Source organism: Fukomys damarensis, unplaced genomic scaffold (genome assembly GCF_012274545.1).
Source record: "Fukomys damarensis isolate Sample0158 unplaced genomic scaffold, DMR_v1.0_HiC HiC_scaffold_14, whole genome shotgun sequence".
Taxonomy (NCBI): Eukaryota; Metazoa; Chordata; class Mammalia; order Rodentia; family Bathyergidae; genus Fukomys; species Fukomys damarensis.
Window position 1 is genome coordinate 26,183,252 of NW_022900926.1, and position 17,018 is coordinate 26,200,269.

The 17,018-nt window shown below is 38.1% G+C and overlaps 1 protein-coding gene across 4 annotated transcripts in view; it reads left to right on the plus strand.

Moving 5' to 3' along the window:
• Serac1 (serine active site containing 1) overlaps positions 1-17,018 on the plus strand; it is a 52,098-nt gene that overhangs the window by 32,040 nt on the left and 3,040 nt on the right. For all 4 annotated transcript variants that reach the window (XM_033763297.1, XM_033763298.1, XM_033763296.1 and 1 more), the window contains 6 exons: positions 5,376-5,526; positions 7,167-7,308; positions 8,307-8,401; positions 9,781-9,878; positions 10,991-11,173; positions 16,754-16,897. In XM_033763297.1, coding sequence (XP_033619188.1) covers positions 5,376-5,526; positions 7,167-7,308; positions 8,307-8,401; positions 9,781-9,878; positions 10,991-11,173; positions 16,754-16,897 — 813 coding nt within the window. The remainder of the gene's footprint in view (positions 1-5,375; positions 5,527-7,166; positions 7,309-8,306; positions 8,402-9,780; positions 9,879-10,990; positions 11,174-16,753; positions 16,898-17,018) is intronic.

Consider the following 17,018-nt stretch of genomic DNA (forward strand, 5'->3'; position numbering starts at 1 on the left):
TGCCTGACCCAGCCTTTACTTTGATGGTTGCGAAATGATTTCCCAACTCTGACTTATATTCTCCACTTATTTTTTAGCAGTTGGCATTCTACTAGAAGCAAGAGCCCTCCTTCCCTCTGTCCCTTCTGCTTCCTTTCTTCTCTCTGTTTTCCTTTCTCCCTTCTTCCCTCTGTCAGTATGGACACATGACTTTCCATTCATTATGGCTTAATTTTATTGCTGTGCTTGATAATTTGTCAAATTATCTCAGGTTTGACTAGTAGGAGCCTTAACAAACTTGTCCCTGTGTCCTTGTGATATGCCCACATCATTTTGGAGGGATGTGATAGTATATGTACCAATTCCCCGCAATGAATTTACTTCTTTTATATCATAAACATATACTAATAAAAAAGGAAAAAATTAATTTAAAAGTGGATCTTTTATAAATGGCATATTGGATATAATTGGATATTTCTTTTAGATTCAGTTTTAAAATCTCTTCCTTTTAATCAGTGTTTGTCTGTTTACCTCTAATGTAATTATTGACATTGATGTCTTTGCTTTCTGTTACCTCTTTATTTTGGTCTTTTCTCTTTCTTGATTTTTTTTATTGAGTATATTTTACATTTTGTTCTTTCTCCTCTTTCATATTTTTATACAGTTTGGCTGCATTTTTTTCCCTCGTACCGGGGAACCAACTCGGGACCTTGCACTTGCAAGACAGGCATGATGCCACTGTGCTAAATCCCGGCCCTGTGTATATATGTGTTTTAAAAAGTTATATCTTTAACTGTATCTTTAAATTAACCTCATACCATTTCATATATAATGTGAGATTCTTACACTACAATTTATATCCTGAAAAAATGTGTTATAGAGCTTGTGATACATTGTAACTATTTTTGTTTGAAAAGTTGTCTTCATCCATTTTATGCTTTTATAACAAAATACCTGAGGCTGGATAATTTATAAAGGACAGAAATTTCATTTCACACACTCCTGGAGGCTGAGATGTTTAAGAGAAAGATGTCTGGTTGGGGCTTTCTTAATGTGTCATCATCACATGATAGAACTCAGAAGGAGAAGCCAGCCAGCTAGTCTGATGCTGTATGAAGCCTTCTTCAGGAATCCCTTAATTCTGCATGTGAGAGAGAGGAGTCTTTATACCTTATTCATCTTTTAAAGGCTTCATGTCTTTTTTTTTGGTACCAGGGATCAAACTCCGGACCTTACACTTTTGAGGCAAGTGGTAGGTTACTGAGCCAAATCCCTGGCCCTAAAGGCTTCACCTCTTAACTGTCACAATGGCAACTCCTGAATTTCAGAGAGGACACATTCAAATCATAGCAAATGTTATGACTTGTGTCTAGATATTCCTGTAAAGCCTCATGCGGTCATAGGTGTGGCTTTTCAGAGGAAGCTGGATCTAACTGTGTGTGGTGCTGAGATTGTGTGATGGAATTAAGGGAGTGTGATCCCTAAATTAATCCACTGATTGGTTGGCATAGTTCTGGATGTGGACAGTGGGAAGGCATAGTTCTGGGTGTGACACCCAAAGAGTGGGTATCCTGGAAGGGAGAAAAGGAAGAGGCAGGCTGCTGCTGCTGCTGCTGCTGCTTCCTTGATATTGTGCTGCTTTCTGCCTGCCATAAACTACTTCTCTGTGGTGCCCTCTGCCATGCCACCCTGCTTTGCCAACTATGAACTTAAACCTCTACAAACTGTGAGCCAAAAATAAACCTTTCCTCCTTTGAGTGTCAGATGTTTTATCTCACCAATGAGAAAGGTAACCAAGACAGCAATGATCAAGTAACATTTAAAGGATATTAGAAAGTTTTATTTACTTAATGTTTATTATCTTCAGTGCTCTTCCTTTTTTGTATATTTAAATTTACATCTGATATAATTTCCCTTAAGCCTTGCAAAATAGGTCTGCTGGCAACAAATTCTCTCAACTTTCATTTTTGAAAATGTGCTTATTTTGATTTTATTTTGTACTCAAGGAAAGACATGAGAAATTCTTTGTGGATAATGTTATTTTTCTGACAGAACTTTAAAAATATTATTTTGCCCTCTACTGGCATTCATTGTCCAATGAAGATTCTTCTCTTCCCATTTTGTTCTTATACATGGGATTTATTTTTTTTAAGATTACATCTGTTTTGGTCTGAGTTTGATTCCTGGTACTGAAAAAAAAAAAAAAGATTATATCTGTTTGATTTTTCAGTAGTTGACCTTGAAATGCCTCAGTGACATTTTTATATTTATCCTGCCTGGAGTCCACCGAGATAAGTGAATCTGTGTGTTGGTGTTTGTGACCAAATTTGGAAACTTTCCAGCCAATATGTCTCCCATATATTTTTCTTTCTGCTCTTTTTCTCTCTTTCTTCCTTTTGGAACTTCAGTAATATGTATTAGACTATGTTATATTCTTGATTCTGTCCTGGAAGTCATTGATACTCTTAATTTTTGTTTTGTTTTGTTTTGGCTGTACTTTGGATGATTTCTGTTGACCTGTCTTCTGGTTCATTGATGGAATGCAGACTAAAGGATATTTTGGGGGGGGTACTGGGGATTGAACTTGGGACATTGTGTTTTCAAGGCAGGTGACAGCACCACTAAGCTAAATCCCTGGCTCTGAGACTAAAAAATTTTAAAGCAGGATAGCTATTTGATCAAGTCAGTTTTGATTACATTTTATTTATTAAAGAAAAAAAAATAACCTTTCTCCAAGTGGAACTTGGTTCTGCCCCAGGTTTTCAGTTCTTCTGGTTGACAGCCCATTAGCCACCTTTGGCCCCTGAGGTCTGTGACCTTTTTTTTTTGTACTGGGGATAGAAGCCGGGACCTTGTGGTTGCGAGTTCTGTGACCTTTGTTGCTTTTTCCTGCTCCTGAGTTGTCTAGTACTCCACGCCCACGTCAGACCTTTGACCAAGCCACTGTCCAAAGCTGCTTCACCTGAAGAATCGCTGATTCGACTCCCTCAGCACATCCTTCTCGCATCTGTTCCCACAGTATCTGATTTTCTTCTCTACCAGAATCTTCTATCTTCCTATTTTTATTTCTTTCATAATCTATTTATCTTACTGATTTGTCATGGCCCCCAGCTCAGCTTGTCTTCCTGGTTCATCATTTTAGCAACATTCTTCCCAGTACCTACAACTTCCATTTCCTGATACTCTTTTCACACTCTTGATCAAGAGCACAGCCATATATGAAACCCATTATTTGCTGCTTCTGTGGTTAAGTTCAGAATCATTGCAGAATGACTGTCATAGTGCTTGTAAGATCAACAAATTTGATCGTCAGTATTGCTCAGTAACAATATTTCTCCAATCAGCACGTTCTTGTATTCTTAGCAATGACCATTGTAAACCTCCTTCGTATTCTTCCCTCATCAGATGACCCTTCCTCCTACTTCACTGAGATAATTTCAGTTTCTCCTTACTACCCCCCGCCCCCGGCAAAGTTGTTCTCTTCTTGATAATAGGAAAAAGGGCATTTCTTGTAATGCCTTCAAGTATGGATGGCTCTCATCTCCTTTCACTATGTCAGGAATTGCCTTCCTTTTTTTTTTTTTTTTGTACCAGGGATCAAACTGGTCCTTGTGCTTCAGTCAGGTGATGGCACCATTGAGCTAAATCCCTGGCCCAGGAATTGCCCTTTTGTAGTCTGCAAGATCAGCTGTTCCCTTTCAGCTTGGACCTTCTGATCAGCACAAATTAGGGGAAGGTAAAAAGTAAAAACAGAAGCCAAAATTCTTGACCCCATTTTCCCCCTGACTTCTACTCCCCAACTCCCTTTGGCCAGAACTAGGGGTTTAGTCCAAGCCTTTGCATTGAGATATATCCCCAGACTTTGTTTTTTGTTTTTTGAGAGAGGGTCTTATTAAGTCATTAAGTTGCCCAAACTGCGCTTGAAAAGAATTCTTGCAATCCTTTTGCCTCAACCTCCCAGAGTGCTAGGATTACAAGTATATACCACCATCATACCTAGCTCTTCTCCCTTATATAGCTAAATTTTGAAATAGTTACCTGTATTTTCTTTTTAGTCAGCTCTCATTATTCCTCAATTCTCCAATTTGAATTTTGCTGTGGTAACCATTTTATTTTTTTTCCCCAGGCATCCTGTGTCTTTACTCATTTTTAAATATGTTTTATTTCAGTCTAAATAGTATCAGCTGCAAAATTTTGCCTTTAGATTTACAAAAGTTAAAAATACTGGTAATACCTACTATTGATAAAGATGTATGAAAATTGCACTTAAATGAGGAACAGAAATTTGAGCCCAAGTCAGATCTTAAGGCTCATGTTTTATATATATATATAATGTTTTCATTGTAATTACTTCAGAAAGCAGATAACAGCAATTAAACCTACCTGTTTTACAGAACTCTCCTTCCATTCCACCTCTCTTGTGAGAGGTAACAACTGTTTGAGTTTGGTGTACTGTATCTTTCCAGATCTTTGTGTGTTTGTGTGTATGTGTGCATGCATGCACTTGCATACATACTTATGTCTATGAAGTTTCATTTTGTATTTTTTAGACAGAGTCTTGCTAACTAGTTCAGGCTGGCCTTGAACTCAACTATAGCCCAGGCTGGCCTCAACCTTATAGTGATCCTCCTGCCTGAGCCTCTTAAATGCTGGGATTACAGACATGTGCCACCATGCCAGGCAGTATATATGATGTTTTCAAAAACAACATAAATTAAGTCATAGTGTACATAGTATTGTCAATGCTTTTCTATTTGTCTCCTTGTTTTTGGGCTGTGCAATTCAGTCTGTCCTTGAATTCACTTTGTAGGCCAGGCTGGCCTTGAATTCACTGTCCTCCTGCCTCAGCCTCCACTTGGGATTATAGGGGTGTGTTTGCTTTCGGTTAAAAGAGTTTTTCCAAAAACAAAAAAGTTTTCCTTCATGAATTCTAGGTTTTATAAGACTTTTGTGTGTCACATACATTCCTTAAGAAATAGTTTCCTTGTTGTATTAAAGGCTGCTAATAAGATTGCGGTTCAGGATGAAGTTACTATTATTAACCCTTTGGATTTTATAACTCTTGCTAAAAGTAGAATATCATGGTATTTTCTTCCTTTTTGTGACCTTACCTCCAATAACTGCAATTTGTATTTGATTTTCTGAATAGAGAAAATGGCTCTTGCAACCCTTTCCTTCTGTGAGACCCCCTCAAGAAGTCTATAAGTCTATCTATGGTTGGGGACGCCATGGTGTTGTACTGTGGGACTCAGGCTCTTGGAGCAGAATGGAGCTGGCATGCTGAGCTCCCCCACCCAGGTCAAACACTTGAGTTTTGCTTTTCTCCAGCAGGTTGTTTCCATTTGAAACCTCTCTACATTCTGAGACAGATTTGTCAGATCTTTTCTTTTCACTAGGCTGGGTGTCCATAATGGCAGAAGCATTGAAATCTCAGCACATTATGGAGGCTTCACATGCTGCCAGAACTCTGGCTAACCTAGACCGGGAAACTGTGCAAGAGAAATACCAGGACGGTGTGTATGTGCTCCATCCCCAGCACCGAACAAGGTGAGCAAACAGCACGCTGGCTTTGGTATCTTTGGGAACATAAAGCCAGAGGATTTAAAGTTTTAATATATTTCTATATAATTTAGATGAGTACTTTATTCATAAATCAAATACTTAATACTGAAACAGTTTATCCATGGAAGGGTGTCTGAAGGCTCAAGAAAGTAAATCATCGAGGTTCTTTGAAGAGGGCCAGCTTTCAGTGAGCTTGCATTCATCTGTTAGGATGTGTAGTACTTAACTTTGTAATATGTGTTTTCTTTGTTTCAAGGCATTTTCACTTAGATCTGAGTTAGTAACTGGTGTGGATTGCAGAAGTTAATCTGAATTGGAAGGAGATGCGATTTCACTGATACAGGCAGCCAAATGAACCTACATATGGTCCTGGAGCTCCAGGCTGGAGAAGGTTTATCCTAGGGATCGACATCCATAGGAAGGAATAAGACATAATAAGTTTGACTCTTATTCCTCTTAAAGTTATTGCTGGTTACTATTTCCAGTTATGTCATTGCCAACATAAGTATAGGAAGGGTGGCAATGAAAAAAATACACAGTTCTTATTTTTTCATTTAATACTTTAAAAAATAATTTTAAGAAATAGCAAAAAAATTTTAAATTTGAAAAGAGATTGTCTGGTTAATTCTAGTATGTAAATATAATATATGTTGTGTATGTGTTGCATAATTGCATGCATACTAAAGTTTGTAACGTACTTCCTGTAATGTTTTTCTTTTTTTGGTATGGGGGATCAAACTCTGGACCTTGCACTTGTGAGGCAGGCATGGTGCCACTGAGCTAAATCCCTGGCTCCTATAATTTTTAATATCTCCAAAGAAAGACTATATTACTTTAACATCTCACTCTATTTCTGATATTTTCTTTAGTAAAAATTTGAAGTTTCATGTATACTGACTTTGGAACTGTATCAACATATTATCCAGCTGTCAAATACTTTGATTTTTAGAATATTCTTATGGAGTTGTGAAAGGGAACAGTGACGCTTAACAACTAGGCCACACATACCGAGAGGTCCGACAAGAGACTTTATTCAGGAGGGCAGTGCAGAGAGTGAGAGAGGGAGCAGAACAGAGAGAGAGTAGGGAAGTGTTGGCTTATTTATAGGTTTGGGGTTGGCCTATCATGTATCTGTAGCATGTAACCTATTGCAAGCCACATTGCCTTTTAAGGAGGGAGCCTTGCAGAAGCTTTAGGTTTCAATTCTATATGCTGACGTGGTCTTGGGGAAAAGGAAACTTAGGGTAGGGGTATGGACATGGGAAGAACCCTGGAACATGGCCCATAATGGTGGCATCAAATCTCTAACAAGTTGTTCAGAGGGTAATCTGATGATGGTATCTGTCACTTGATCAGCTACTAGCTCATTGTAGTCACTTGTGGCTGATCTGCCCAGCTAAATACAGCTCCTTCTAGAGAGAGAGAAAGCAGGGAGCACACTGTGTGTATTTCTTTGTCTAAAGTCCTTCAAGGATACCTCAGCATCCCTGTGCTTTAAAACCTGCTATAATTCTTATTTTGTCACATCAGCCTGCCAAAACATCATCCACAGAGAATGATATATAAAGTCTTATCATAGCAATAATGCATTTATTCTGCTTCTTTTTAAAACTCTCTCTCCTTAGTCAGCCCATTAAAGCCGATGTCCTTTTTATTCATGGCCTTATGGGAGCAGCATTCAAAACATGGCGCCAGCAGGACACTGAGCAGGTTCTGACTGGAAAGGCTTTGGAGGATGAGGACAGGTACACCACCTGCTGGCCCAAGGTAAGGAGTAGCGGCTCTGCCCGCATTGCAGCACCATTGCTCTTGCAGCCTTCCTGTGACTTGTTCCTTTTCTCTTCCTGGGACTTAGGAACACCTGGTGGTATGTTACATTAACAGCTGGGTTTATGACCCTATATTATATAGTTTGTATTTCGGGCACAGCCTCTAAAAGAATATTTTATAAGTAAAAAATAGTAGCAGGATAATAACTTACTTCCATTGAAGCATAATATGAAAAATACTTAACCATAATTGTTTATGTAATTTATAATCTTTATAAAGCTAGCAAGACTTTGAAGAAGTAATTCTACTTTGCATTTCTTTTATATATATATTTTTAAAGAGCCTTAATAAATTCATTGAATGGTACTTAATTAAAATGCATTTTGGATCGATGCTATATATATGTGGGAATAATTTCCAGGGCTTTCCTGAACTACCTTTTGCTCATGTTTACAAAAGCAGAGAATGGCCACTGTGTGCCTCATAAGTGCAAGGTCCCAAGTTCGATCCCTGGTACCAAAAACAAAACGAAACAAAACAAAAGCAGAGAATGGCTCACATTTTCCTACTAGTGATGAAATGTGAAGATGACCATCCAACTGGGGGCCCCAAAGATGAACTGTAACTGTCATTAGTATCTCTGAATTCTCAGGTCCAAAGTTCTCTGTTGGACTGTCCAGTCTTTTCTGAGATCATAGCTTTTGACTAAATGCTTTGAAAAGCCTATTAGAGCTGGATTCCAAAAAAAAGTCTTTCTTTGGGCTATAGTAGATTTAAAATTGAGGATATTCTGGTGATACCTTCATACTATTTTGTCCAGAAATATAAAAAGAATCCTTGTTTTTGTAGTCAAACTTTATTTCAATGTCATCTTTAATCAGTTGTCCATAACTAAACCTTTAGTTATAAATTCACCTACTAGGAAGTAAGGTGGAAATAAATAAGTTGAGGTGGTGGAAATTCATGCGTGTTCTTATAATTTTCATTTTACTTAGACATGGTTAGCAAGAGACTGCCCTGCTCTTCGAATTATATCTGTGGAGTATGACACCAGCCTCAGTGACTGGAGAGCAAGGTGCCCTATGGAAAGGTAACTTTAGAAGAGATTTTAAGTGAAGAAAGGCTTGGGTCATAAGTGGATCCTCTGAGATGGGAATTCATTTTTTTGTTTCTTTGTTTTTTGAGACAGGGTCTCACTATGTAGTGAGACTGACCTGGAACTCACTATGTAGCTCAGGCTGGTCTCGAACTCACAGTGATCCTCCTGCCTCAGCCTCCCAAGTTCTGGTATTACAGGCGTGTGCCACCACGCCCGGCGGGAATTCATTTTTATCTTGATACCATAGGCAGGATTTTCTTTAAGTGCTGGAGATGTATTTCAGGGCCATGCACATGCTAAACAAGTGCTCTACTACTGAGCTACACCCCCAGGCAGAGTTTTCTTATAAAAACAATGAAATAGTAAAAGTCTTAGATATATTAGTATTGCACTCCTAACCTAGTTCCTTTGTAACTCAATAATGAGGGATCATGAATTCTGGAGCGGTATCCAGTTTCTACCAAAAGCAAAAGTGATGTTTTTTGCTTTTGTGTTCAAAGACATACTGGCTAAAGGAAACAAAGAAAAAGATGCTGAGTAAATTCGGCTCCTATATCCCTTTTATATACCTTGTGCTAGCTGAGTACATAGGAAAGAGCCCTGGTTTTCTGGGCATAGCACCTTGATTGTAGCCCAGTCCTGCCTTTGACTGTTTAATCTTAGACAAGTTGTTTAATGTGTGTGGGAACGTTCTGTGAGTAGATAAAACACTGCTCTCTGCACGGAGCCTGCAAAGGTGCTGAGAAGATGCTCAGGTCAAGCATCAAGATCCAGGTTTCCCTCCCATTTCTCTCCTGGGAGCTCTGGGGAACCTTTGTTCTGAAGAAAGGTGTCTACACATAAATAGGTCAAAACTATCAGACTGGATAGTTTTGAAGTTCTCTTTTAGTTTTAAAATTACTTAGTTTGAAATCACCAATTTGAATAGTTTCTTAGAACATTTCTAAATAATGAACCAAAATGATAAAAATTTAATAAGTGAAGCATAAATTTAAGTAGAACCAAAACTCACAAAATAGACAATAGTCTCTAGAGACACTTATTGTCAGTAGAATGAGAAGGAACACTCGCATACACCCTAAGTGCTGGGGGAAGCTGGGCTAAGACTCAAGTTTGACCTGTAAAAATAGCCAGACACATTTGATGCTGAAATAGTACTCTAGTACACGAATGGCCTGTTCTGTATTTAGGTGGCCCTAAGGCCAATGCTAATAAGTTACAGAAAGAGAATGAACAACTTCAGAGACTGAGCAAATCGTGATATCCCTCACTCCAAAATAGAGTATATAGCATTCTTGACTTGAAAAGTTAGGTAGCAAGATTTGGGGGATCATGCCTCCTGTCATGCCTGCTGTTTTCCTTTTGTTCAGAAAGTCCATTGCATTCAGAAGCAACGAACTTCTTAGGAAGCTCAGAGCTGCTGGTGTTGGGGATAGGCCAATAATTTGGATATCACATAGCATGGGAGGTAAGGATAGTTTTATCTTTGCAGAATGACCCTTGTGAGGTTGTCACCAGTGGAGCTTACTTGAAGTCCCTGCATTTCTCTATTTCACTTACTTGCAACACCCTCCCCACCCCACATCCATTTAAACATCCTACTCTCCTTCCTTGCTCTTTTTCTAGAAGGGACAGCTAGTAACAAACCATGCAAGAGGGCACGGGTTACAACTTGATGCTTTTATGTCCTAGTAACTAGCCTCACACTGAGGGATGTTTACAAGTCAGACTTGGATAAGCCAGCATTCCTGGCTAGCCCTAGGGCCTCTCCTTTTATCCTCCCTGTGCTCCCTCACCATTGAAGACTCTGGGTTGCTTTGGTGCCCTTACTGTGCCCCACCTCCCAGTTTCCCTCCAACCCAGCTGTTTTCCCCATCCACCTTGTAGATGTCCTTACTGCAGCCCTCAGCCTACTTTATCTGATGAAGTACTTGGGATGGCTGACCCCAGGTCACCTTTTTGCCATAGCCCTTCACATCCTCAAAGATCTACAGTCACCATTCTTGCAATCACTTTTTGTATTACTTGGTTAGGAGGATAGAGGAAAAGATACCTTTCCCACAGCAGTTGGGTCTCCTTAGTAGGACTGTAACTTTATATCTTCATGTTCTCCTGCATGCAGGCTGTGTGGCAGGGTGGGGAGCTGCTGTCAGTCACCTCAGTGATGGGACATCCAGCTCAGATGGGGCTGATATCCCTTCACCAGGGACAGTGGATTCTGGGATGGAAAGATCTGTCCTGTCCTGCAGACACATTTCTAGAGTCTCACCTGCTATTTGGCTTATACTGTAAATTTTAGAGGACTGGGGTGTTAATAAGTGTTAACATTTTAAAGCCCTGTTTCTTGTACTACGGAGAATTATTGTTTAATTGGTTTTAAAATAATGTATCTGTTTCTTGTTTTACCTTTAAAAAAAAAAGAAAAATAGAGGAAGCTGGGGATTTAGCTCAGTGGCACCTCGCCAGCCTCACAAGTGCAGAGTCCTGAGTTGGATCCCCAGAACCAAAAAAAAGAAAAAGAAAAAAATAGAGGGGAAGAAGTTAGCTTATACACCATTTTTCTTTCTTCTCTGTGGCCAGGTCTTCTTGTCAAAAAGATGCTGCTGGAAGCCTCTAAGAAGCCAGAAATGAGTACTGTTATAAAGAATACCAGAGGAATAATTTTTTACAGCGTTCCTCATCATGGATCACGTTTAGCTGAATACTCTGTCAATATTCGTTACCTTCTCTTTCCCTCTTTGGAAGTCAAAGAACTCAGTAAAGGTAATTCTGTCACAAAAGAAATTGGGTTATATTACTATTAATTATATAGAAAGAGAAAGCCAGTTTGTTCCTTGGATTTATTATCTCATTTTGTTATTCACATTGATTGCATTTAGACTCCTCATGAAGTTTGGGCCTTTTTTTTTTTTTGGTTTGGACATGTGGCAGCACCACCAAGCTAAATTCCTGGCCCTGGGCCTTTTTGTTTTTTTATTCATTTATGTATTTATTTTTGATATCTTTTTTTGTTCTCTTTTTTGGTACCCGGGATTGAATTTAGGACCTTGCACTTACAAGGCAGGCGGTGGCACCACTGAGCTAAATCCCCTTCCTTTTTGTTCTTAAGCCACAATTTACTGAAATATAACTACAAGTTTAGTATTATCTTAATTAAGCACTTAGAAAAATTATGTTTTGCTTTAGTATTATTCTAAATTATCAGGAAACTGATCACCTTGAATTTGGAAAATCATCAACTGTTAAATACAAACTTTAAAAAGATTTTTTAGCATATTAATTATAAAGTAATATAAAACAAATATAGTGTTTGATCAATAAGCATTTTTTCCTGGAACACCTGTTAATTAGAATTTGGACTCCTTGGATTGTGCTTTAATATAAGTTGTCTCATTGCTCATGTTTTCTCTTTGTTCTGCTTTGTGGAGTTTGTTTTTCTCAAGCTTGTGTAATTCAACTTGAAGTATATTTTGAATTGTACTTTTTTGAGATATATTTGATATTATGTTGTAATTTGATATATATGCAGGGCATAATAATCAAATTAGGGTAATAATAAGCATTTCCATCTCTTCAAACATTAATAATTTATATGCATTGGGAATTTTATACTTTTCTAGTCATTTTAATCAGTAGTTGTTATAGAAAAGCCAGAACCAATTCCTCCTCCTTGTCATTGCCTGTGCCACTTATTGAACTTTTTGCACTTCATTCGTGCTTCATCCTTTCCAATCTCTTTTGGGACCACTATTCTATTCTGTTGAGACTCACTTTCTACAAATGTGTTAGAACACATGGGATTTGTCTGAGTATGGCTTATTTCACTTAACATTAACGACCTCCAGCTGCTGCAAAGAACAGGATTTCATTCTTATGGTTCAGTAATATTGCATTGTGTATATATACCACATTTTCTCTATCCATACACTGATAGGAATCCAGTTGATTCCATATTTCAGCTATTATTAATATTGCTGCAATAAACATAGGACACAAGTGTTTTTTGGCATAGTATTATGGAATGGCTAGACATGTGGTACTTTTAGTTTTCTGAGGGATCTCTACTGTTTTCTGTAATGGCTATACTGATTTACATTTCTACCAGAATGTATAAAAGTTTCTGTTTTTCTGCATCATCACTGGCATTTGTTATTTTTTGCCTCTTTGATGCTAACCATGGTGAGATAATATCATGGTTTTGATTAGCATTTCCCTTGTGACTAGTGATAATGAACATTTTTCTATATTTGTTGGCCATTTGTATGTTTTCTTTTGAGAAGCATCTGTTTAGTTCTTCAGCCTATTTTAAAATTGGATTTTTTAATGTTCAGCTTTCTGAGTTCTTTATATATTCTATATACTAATCACTTGTCAGATGAATAATTTGCAAATTATTTTCTACTATTTTGTAGGTTATCTCTTAATTGTTATTTCCTTTGCCATGCAGAAGCTTCTTAGTATAAGGTAATATAATAAATACCCACTTCACTATTTTTGCTTTTGTTTCTTGTGGAATTCTGCCTGAAAAAATCATTGCCTATACTGGTGTCTTGAAATGTTTCCCACTTTCTAGTAGTAATTTTATTTTTATTATTATTATTTTTTAAATTTTTTTGGTACTGGGCATTGAACTCGGTCCTTGTGCTTGCGAGGCAGTTGGCGGAACCACTGAGCTAAATCCCCGGCCCTTAATTTTATTTTTTTACATTTAGATCTTTGATCAGTTTTGAGTTGATTTTTGTATACAGTGAGGAAGGGACTTAGTTTCACCCCCCGCCTTTCTCCACACACGGAAACACACACACAATTTGCGAGCACTGTTTAATAAAGATAGTTTTTTTTGTGCATTGTATGTCCTTGTCATCTTTGTTAAAAATAAGTTGACTGGTGGCCGGGGATTTAGCTCAGTGGTTCTGCTGCCTGCCTCCTAAGCATAAGGACCGGAGTTTGATCCCCAGTACCCACAAAAAAGTAAGTTGACTGGGGCTGGGGATTTAGCTCAGTGGGGCCAAGCACAAGGTCCTGAGTTTGATCCTTGGTACCCCCCCCAAAAAAGCTGACTGTATATGGATTAATTTCTAGCTTCTCTACCCTGTTCCATTGCTCTATGGTTTTTTGTTTGTTTTTGGTACCAGGGATCAAACTTGGGACCTTGTACCACTGAGCTAAATCCCTGGCCCCTGGTCTCTCTTTTTTTTTTGTACTGGGGATTGAACTTGGGACCTTGTGCTTGTGAGGCAGGTGGCAGCACCACTGAGACAAATCCCCAGCCGCCCTGGTCTGTGTTTTTTTTTTTGGTACCAGGGATTGAACTTGGGTCCTTGCACTTGCAAGGCAGGTAGCGGAATCGCCGAGTTAAATCCTCTGGCCCCCTGGTCTTTGTTTTAATTGACAGTACTATGATGTTTTGGTTACTATAGCTTTGAAGTATAGTTTGATATCAGATATTATGAGGCCTTCACCTTTTTGTTCTCTCAAGATTGCTTGGCTCCTCTAGGTCTTCAGTTATTGCATATGCATTTTAGGGCTGTTTTTTCTGTTTCTATGAAGAAAGTCATTGGTACTTTGATGAGAATTGCATTAATTCTGGATCACTTTAGGTAGTATGGTACTTTTAAGATTAATTCTTCTGATCCATGAACATAGGAGTATCTTATCATTTTCTTGTGTTCTCTATAATTTCTTTCATCAGTTCTTTATAATTTTCATTGTAGAAATCTTTCACTTCCTTGGTTAAATTTATTCCTGAATTTGCAACTATTATGAATGGAATTGTTTACTTTCATCAAGTTCATTAGAGTATAAAAATGTAATTCTTCTTTGTATCACTTTAGTGAATGTTTGTACATTCCAATAGGACTTATCCTTTTGACAGAGCATTTGGTTTTTCTATTTATAAAATCATGTCATCTGCAAACATGAATAATTTAACTTCTTTCCAATTTGGATATCTTGTATTCCTTTTTCTTGTCTAATTATTACCGAGAGTCCCAGTATTGTTAAATAAGTGGTGAAAGTGAAAGTTCCCATTTTAGAGGAGCAATTTTAGCTTTTCCCTATTGTGATATTGGCTGAGTTTTTCATATATGGCCTTAAGTATGCATAATTTATTGAGTTTTTTTTTATCACGAAGGATACTGAGTCTTAATGAATGCGTTTCCTGCCATCTATTCAAATATATTTTTCCTTCATTCTGTTGATGTCACATTTATTAATTTGTGTATGTTGAGCCATCTTTCCATCACTGGGATAAATCCCGCCTGACTGTGGTATATGTCTGATCTTTTTAAAATCCGTTGAATTTGGTTTGCTAGTATTTTATTGAGAAGTTTTGCATCTGTATTCATCAGGGGTATGGGTCTACAGTTTGTTGTATCTTTGGTGTTTGTATCAGGGAAATGTTGATCTTGTAAAATGTTTGGCACAATTTTTCATTTCAGTTTTTTGGAGTATTTTAAGAATTGAAATTGTAATAAGGTCTTCAAATGTTTCATGCAGTGCAAGAAAGCCAGCAGATCTTGTATGTTTTTTTCCGATGGGAGATTTTTTTACTGCTTCAATTTCATTACTTTTATTATTGGTCTGTTTAAATATTAATTTTATTCACAATTCAGTTTTGGTAGGCTGTATATATTCAGGAGTTTATTTCTTCTAGGTTTCCTATGTTTTTAACATTTCTTACGGTCCTTTTTAAATTCTCTGGTATCTGTTTTAATGTCTCCTTCATCTCTGGTTTTATTTGGGTCTTTTTTTCTTCATTAATCTAGGTAAACCAAGAAATAGTTTGTCCTTTCAAATAGCCCATTTTTTGTATCATTTCCTTGTTTATTTGTTTACTCTTGATTATTTCTTTGATTTTGGGGTTTGTTCTTGCTCTTTTAAGTTGTTGAGGTGCACTGTTTGAGATCTTTTGTTTTTTGATATATTTATTGTTGTAAACTTCCCTCTCACTACTGATTTTGCTGGATCTCACAGATTTTTATGTTGTAATGCTGTCATCTTCATTTTCTTCAAAAATTTTTTTCAATTACCCATTGGTCATTTAGGAGCATGTTAGTACATTTCCATGGCTAGTTCCCATGGAGGAAGCATAGGTAGGACTTAGGCTGTGGTAGTGGCAGCTGCTAATCCTGAAGCTGCAAGACATGGAAGGACCCTCTTCCTGCCAGTGAGAATGCACTAGCCCAAGCTTCTGGTGGTGTTGCTGGCCCAGACTTTTTTTTCGGCGGGAGGAGGAGAGTACTCAGACCAGCTCATACCCCAAACTGGGTTTGAAGCCTGTAATGACCATGGACTCCTGGCACTTAGGACTGCTGGTCCTCTGCCACAATTAGGGCTGGTGCACTTTCCTTGTTTACCTTCTCCCAGCAGTGTGAGCATTCCTTCAGCCAGGGTTTGAAGTTGCGTTTGCTTTCTTTTCTCTAGATTGCCTTTTTGTCTCTCCATGATGCCTTGCTGATTTCAGAGGTCTCCTCAATCACTTTCCTTGAAATACAGATTTTCCTTTATTGCCCTGGTTCTTTTCTATGGCAGTTACGTGTAGGTCACTTCTTTTCAGCTGTCTTGGCTATTTTCTACAAGTTTTCTTCTCTGATTGTTATTTTTTCATATTATCTTCTTCTCTTCTTGCTTGTCACTTCCATTTTTTTTTTTTTTGGATCATTCCTAAAATACTAATTAGAAGATTTTTTAAAGTTCCTTTGAGCTAAATGTGGTGTAATCCCAGCTACTCAGCAGGCTAAGACAAGAGGATGGCAAATTTGAGGCCAGCCTGGGAAACTCAGACCCTATTTCAGAATAAACTCAAAAGGCTGGGGTGGAGCTCAGTGTAGAATGCTTAACTAGTGGGTGTAAGGCCTGGAGTTCAGTTCCCAGAACTGCAAAAATAAAAATTTGTTTCTCCTGTGGTTGGATAGACTTTTCTGTCTGGCTTATCTCTTTTTAAATTTATTTTTTGGCTCATCTATCTTTGAGGTTGTATGTTTCCTCTAATAAATGGTGCTTCTTGGCTGCCCTTTCATATTTGAGGACAAGAAGCTGGAAAGGACAGGCTATATTCATGGGAGACTGTGGGTACCAGCTGCCACACTCTGGGGTCTCCTGTTGTCTCACCCAGACTAAACTCTCTGCTTCCTGTCAGCCAACAGTGTGGTGAAACCTTTCTTCCCCAGTATGTTTGTCCTTTCAGTTGTAGGGGGCTTTAGCCCTTTATTTGAAATTGTTCAATGGCTTCTCAGGCTACCATCTTGAATTAGAATCCTGTTGGCCTCTTTACATTTGAAAACTTAATGCATTTTAAACTAGGTGAGCAGAACTTGTCACATTCTTATTCTAATTTTGTAGATTCTCCTGCTCTTAAAGCACTACAGGATGACTTTCTGGAGTTCGCTAAAGACAAAAGGTTCCAGGTGCTGAATTTTGTAGAAACCCAGCCAACCTATATAGGCAGCATGATCAAACTCCACGTGGTACCTGAGGAGTCAGCAGGTAAAATCATCCTTGAAACTTGCTGGCCATTATTAGATGCTCAGTGGGAAGTACCTCACATTTAATCATAACATTTTATATGCAGTTTTTCAGTTTTAGGAGATAAGTGTAATGAAGATCT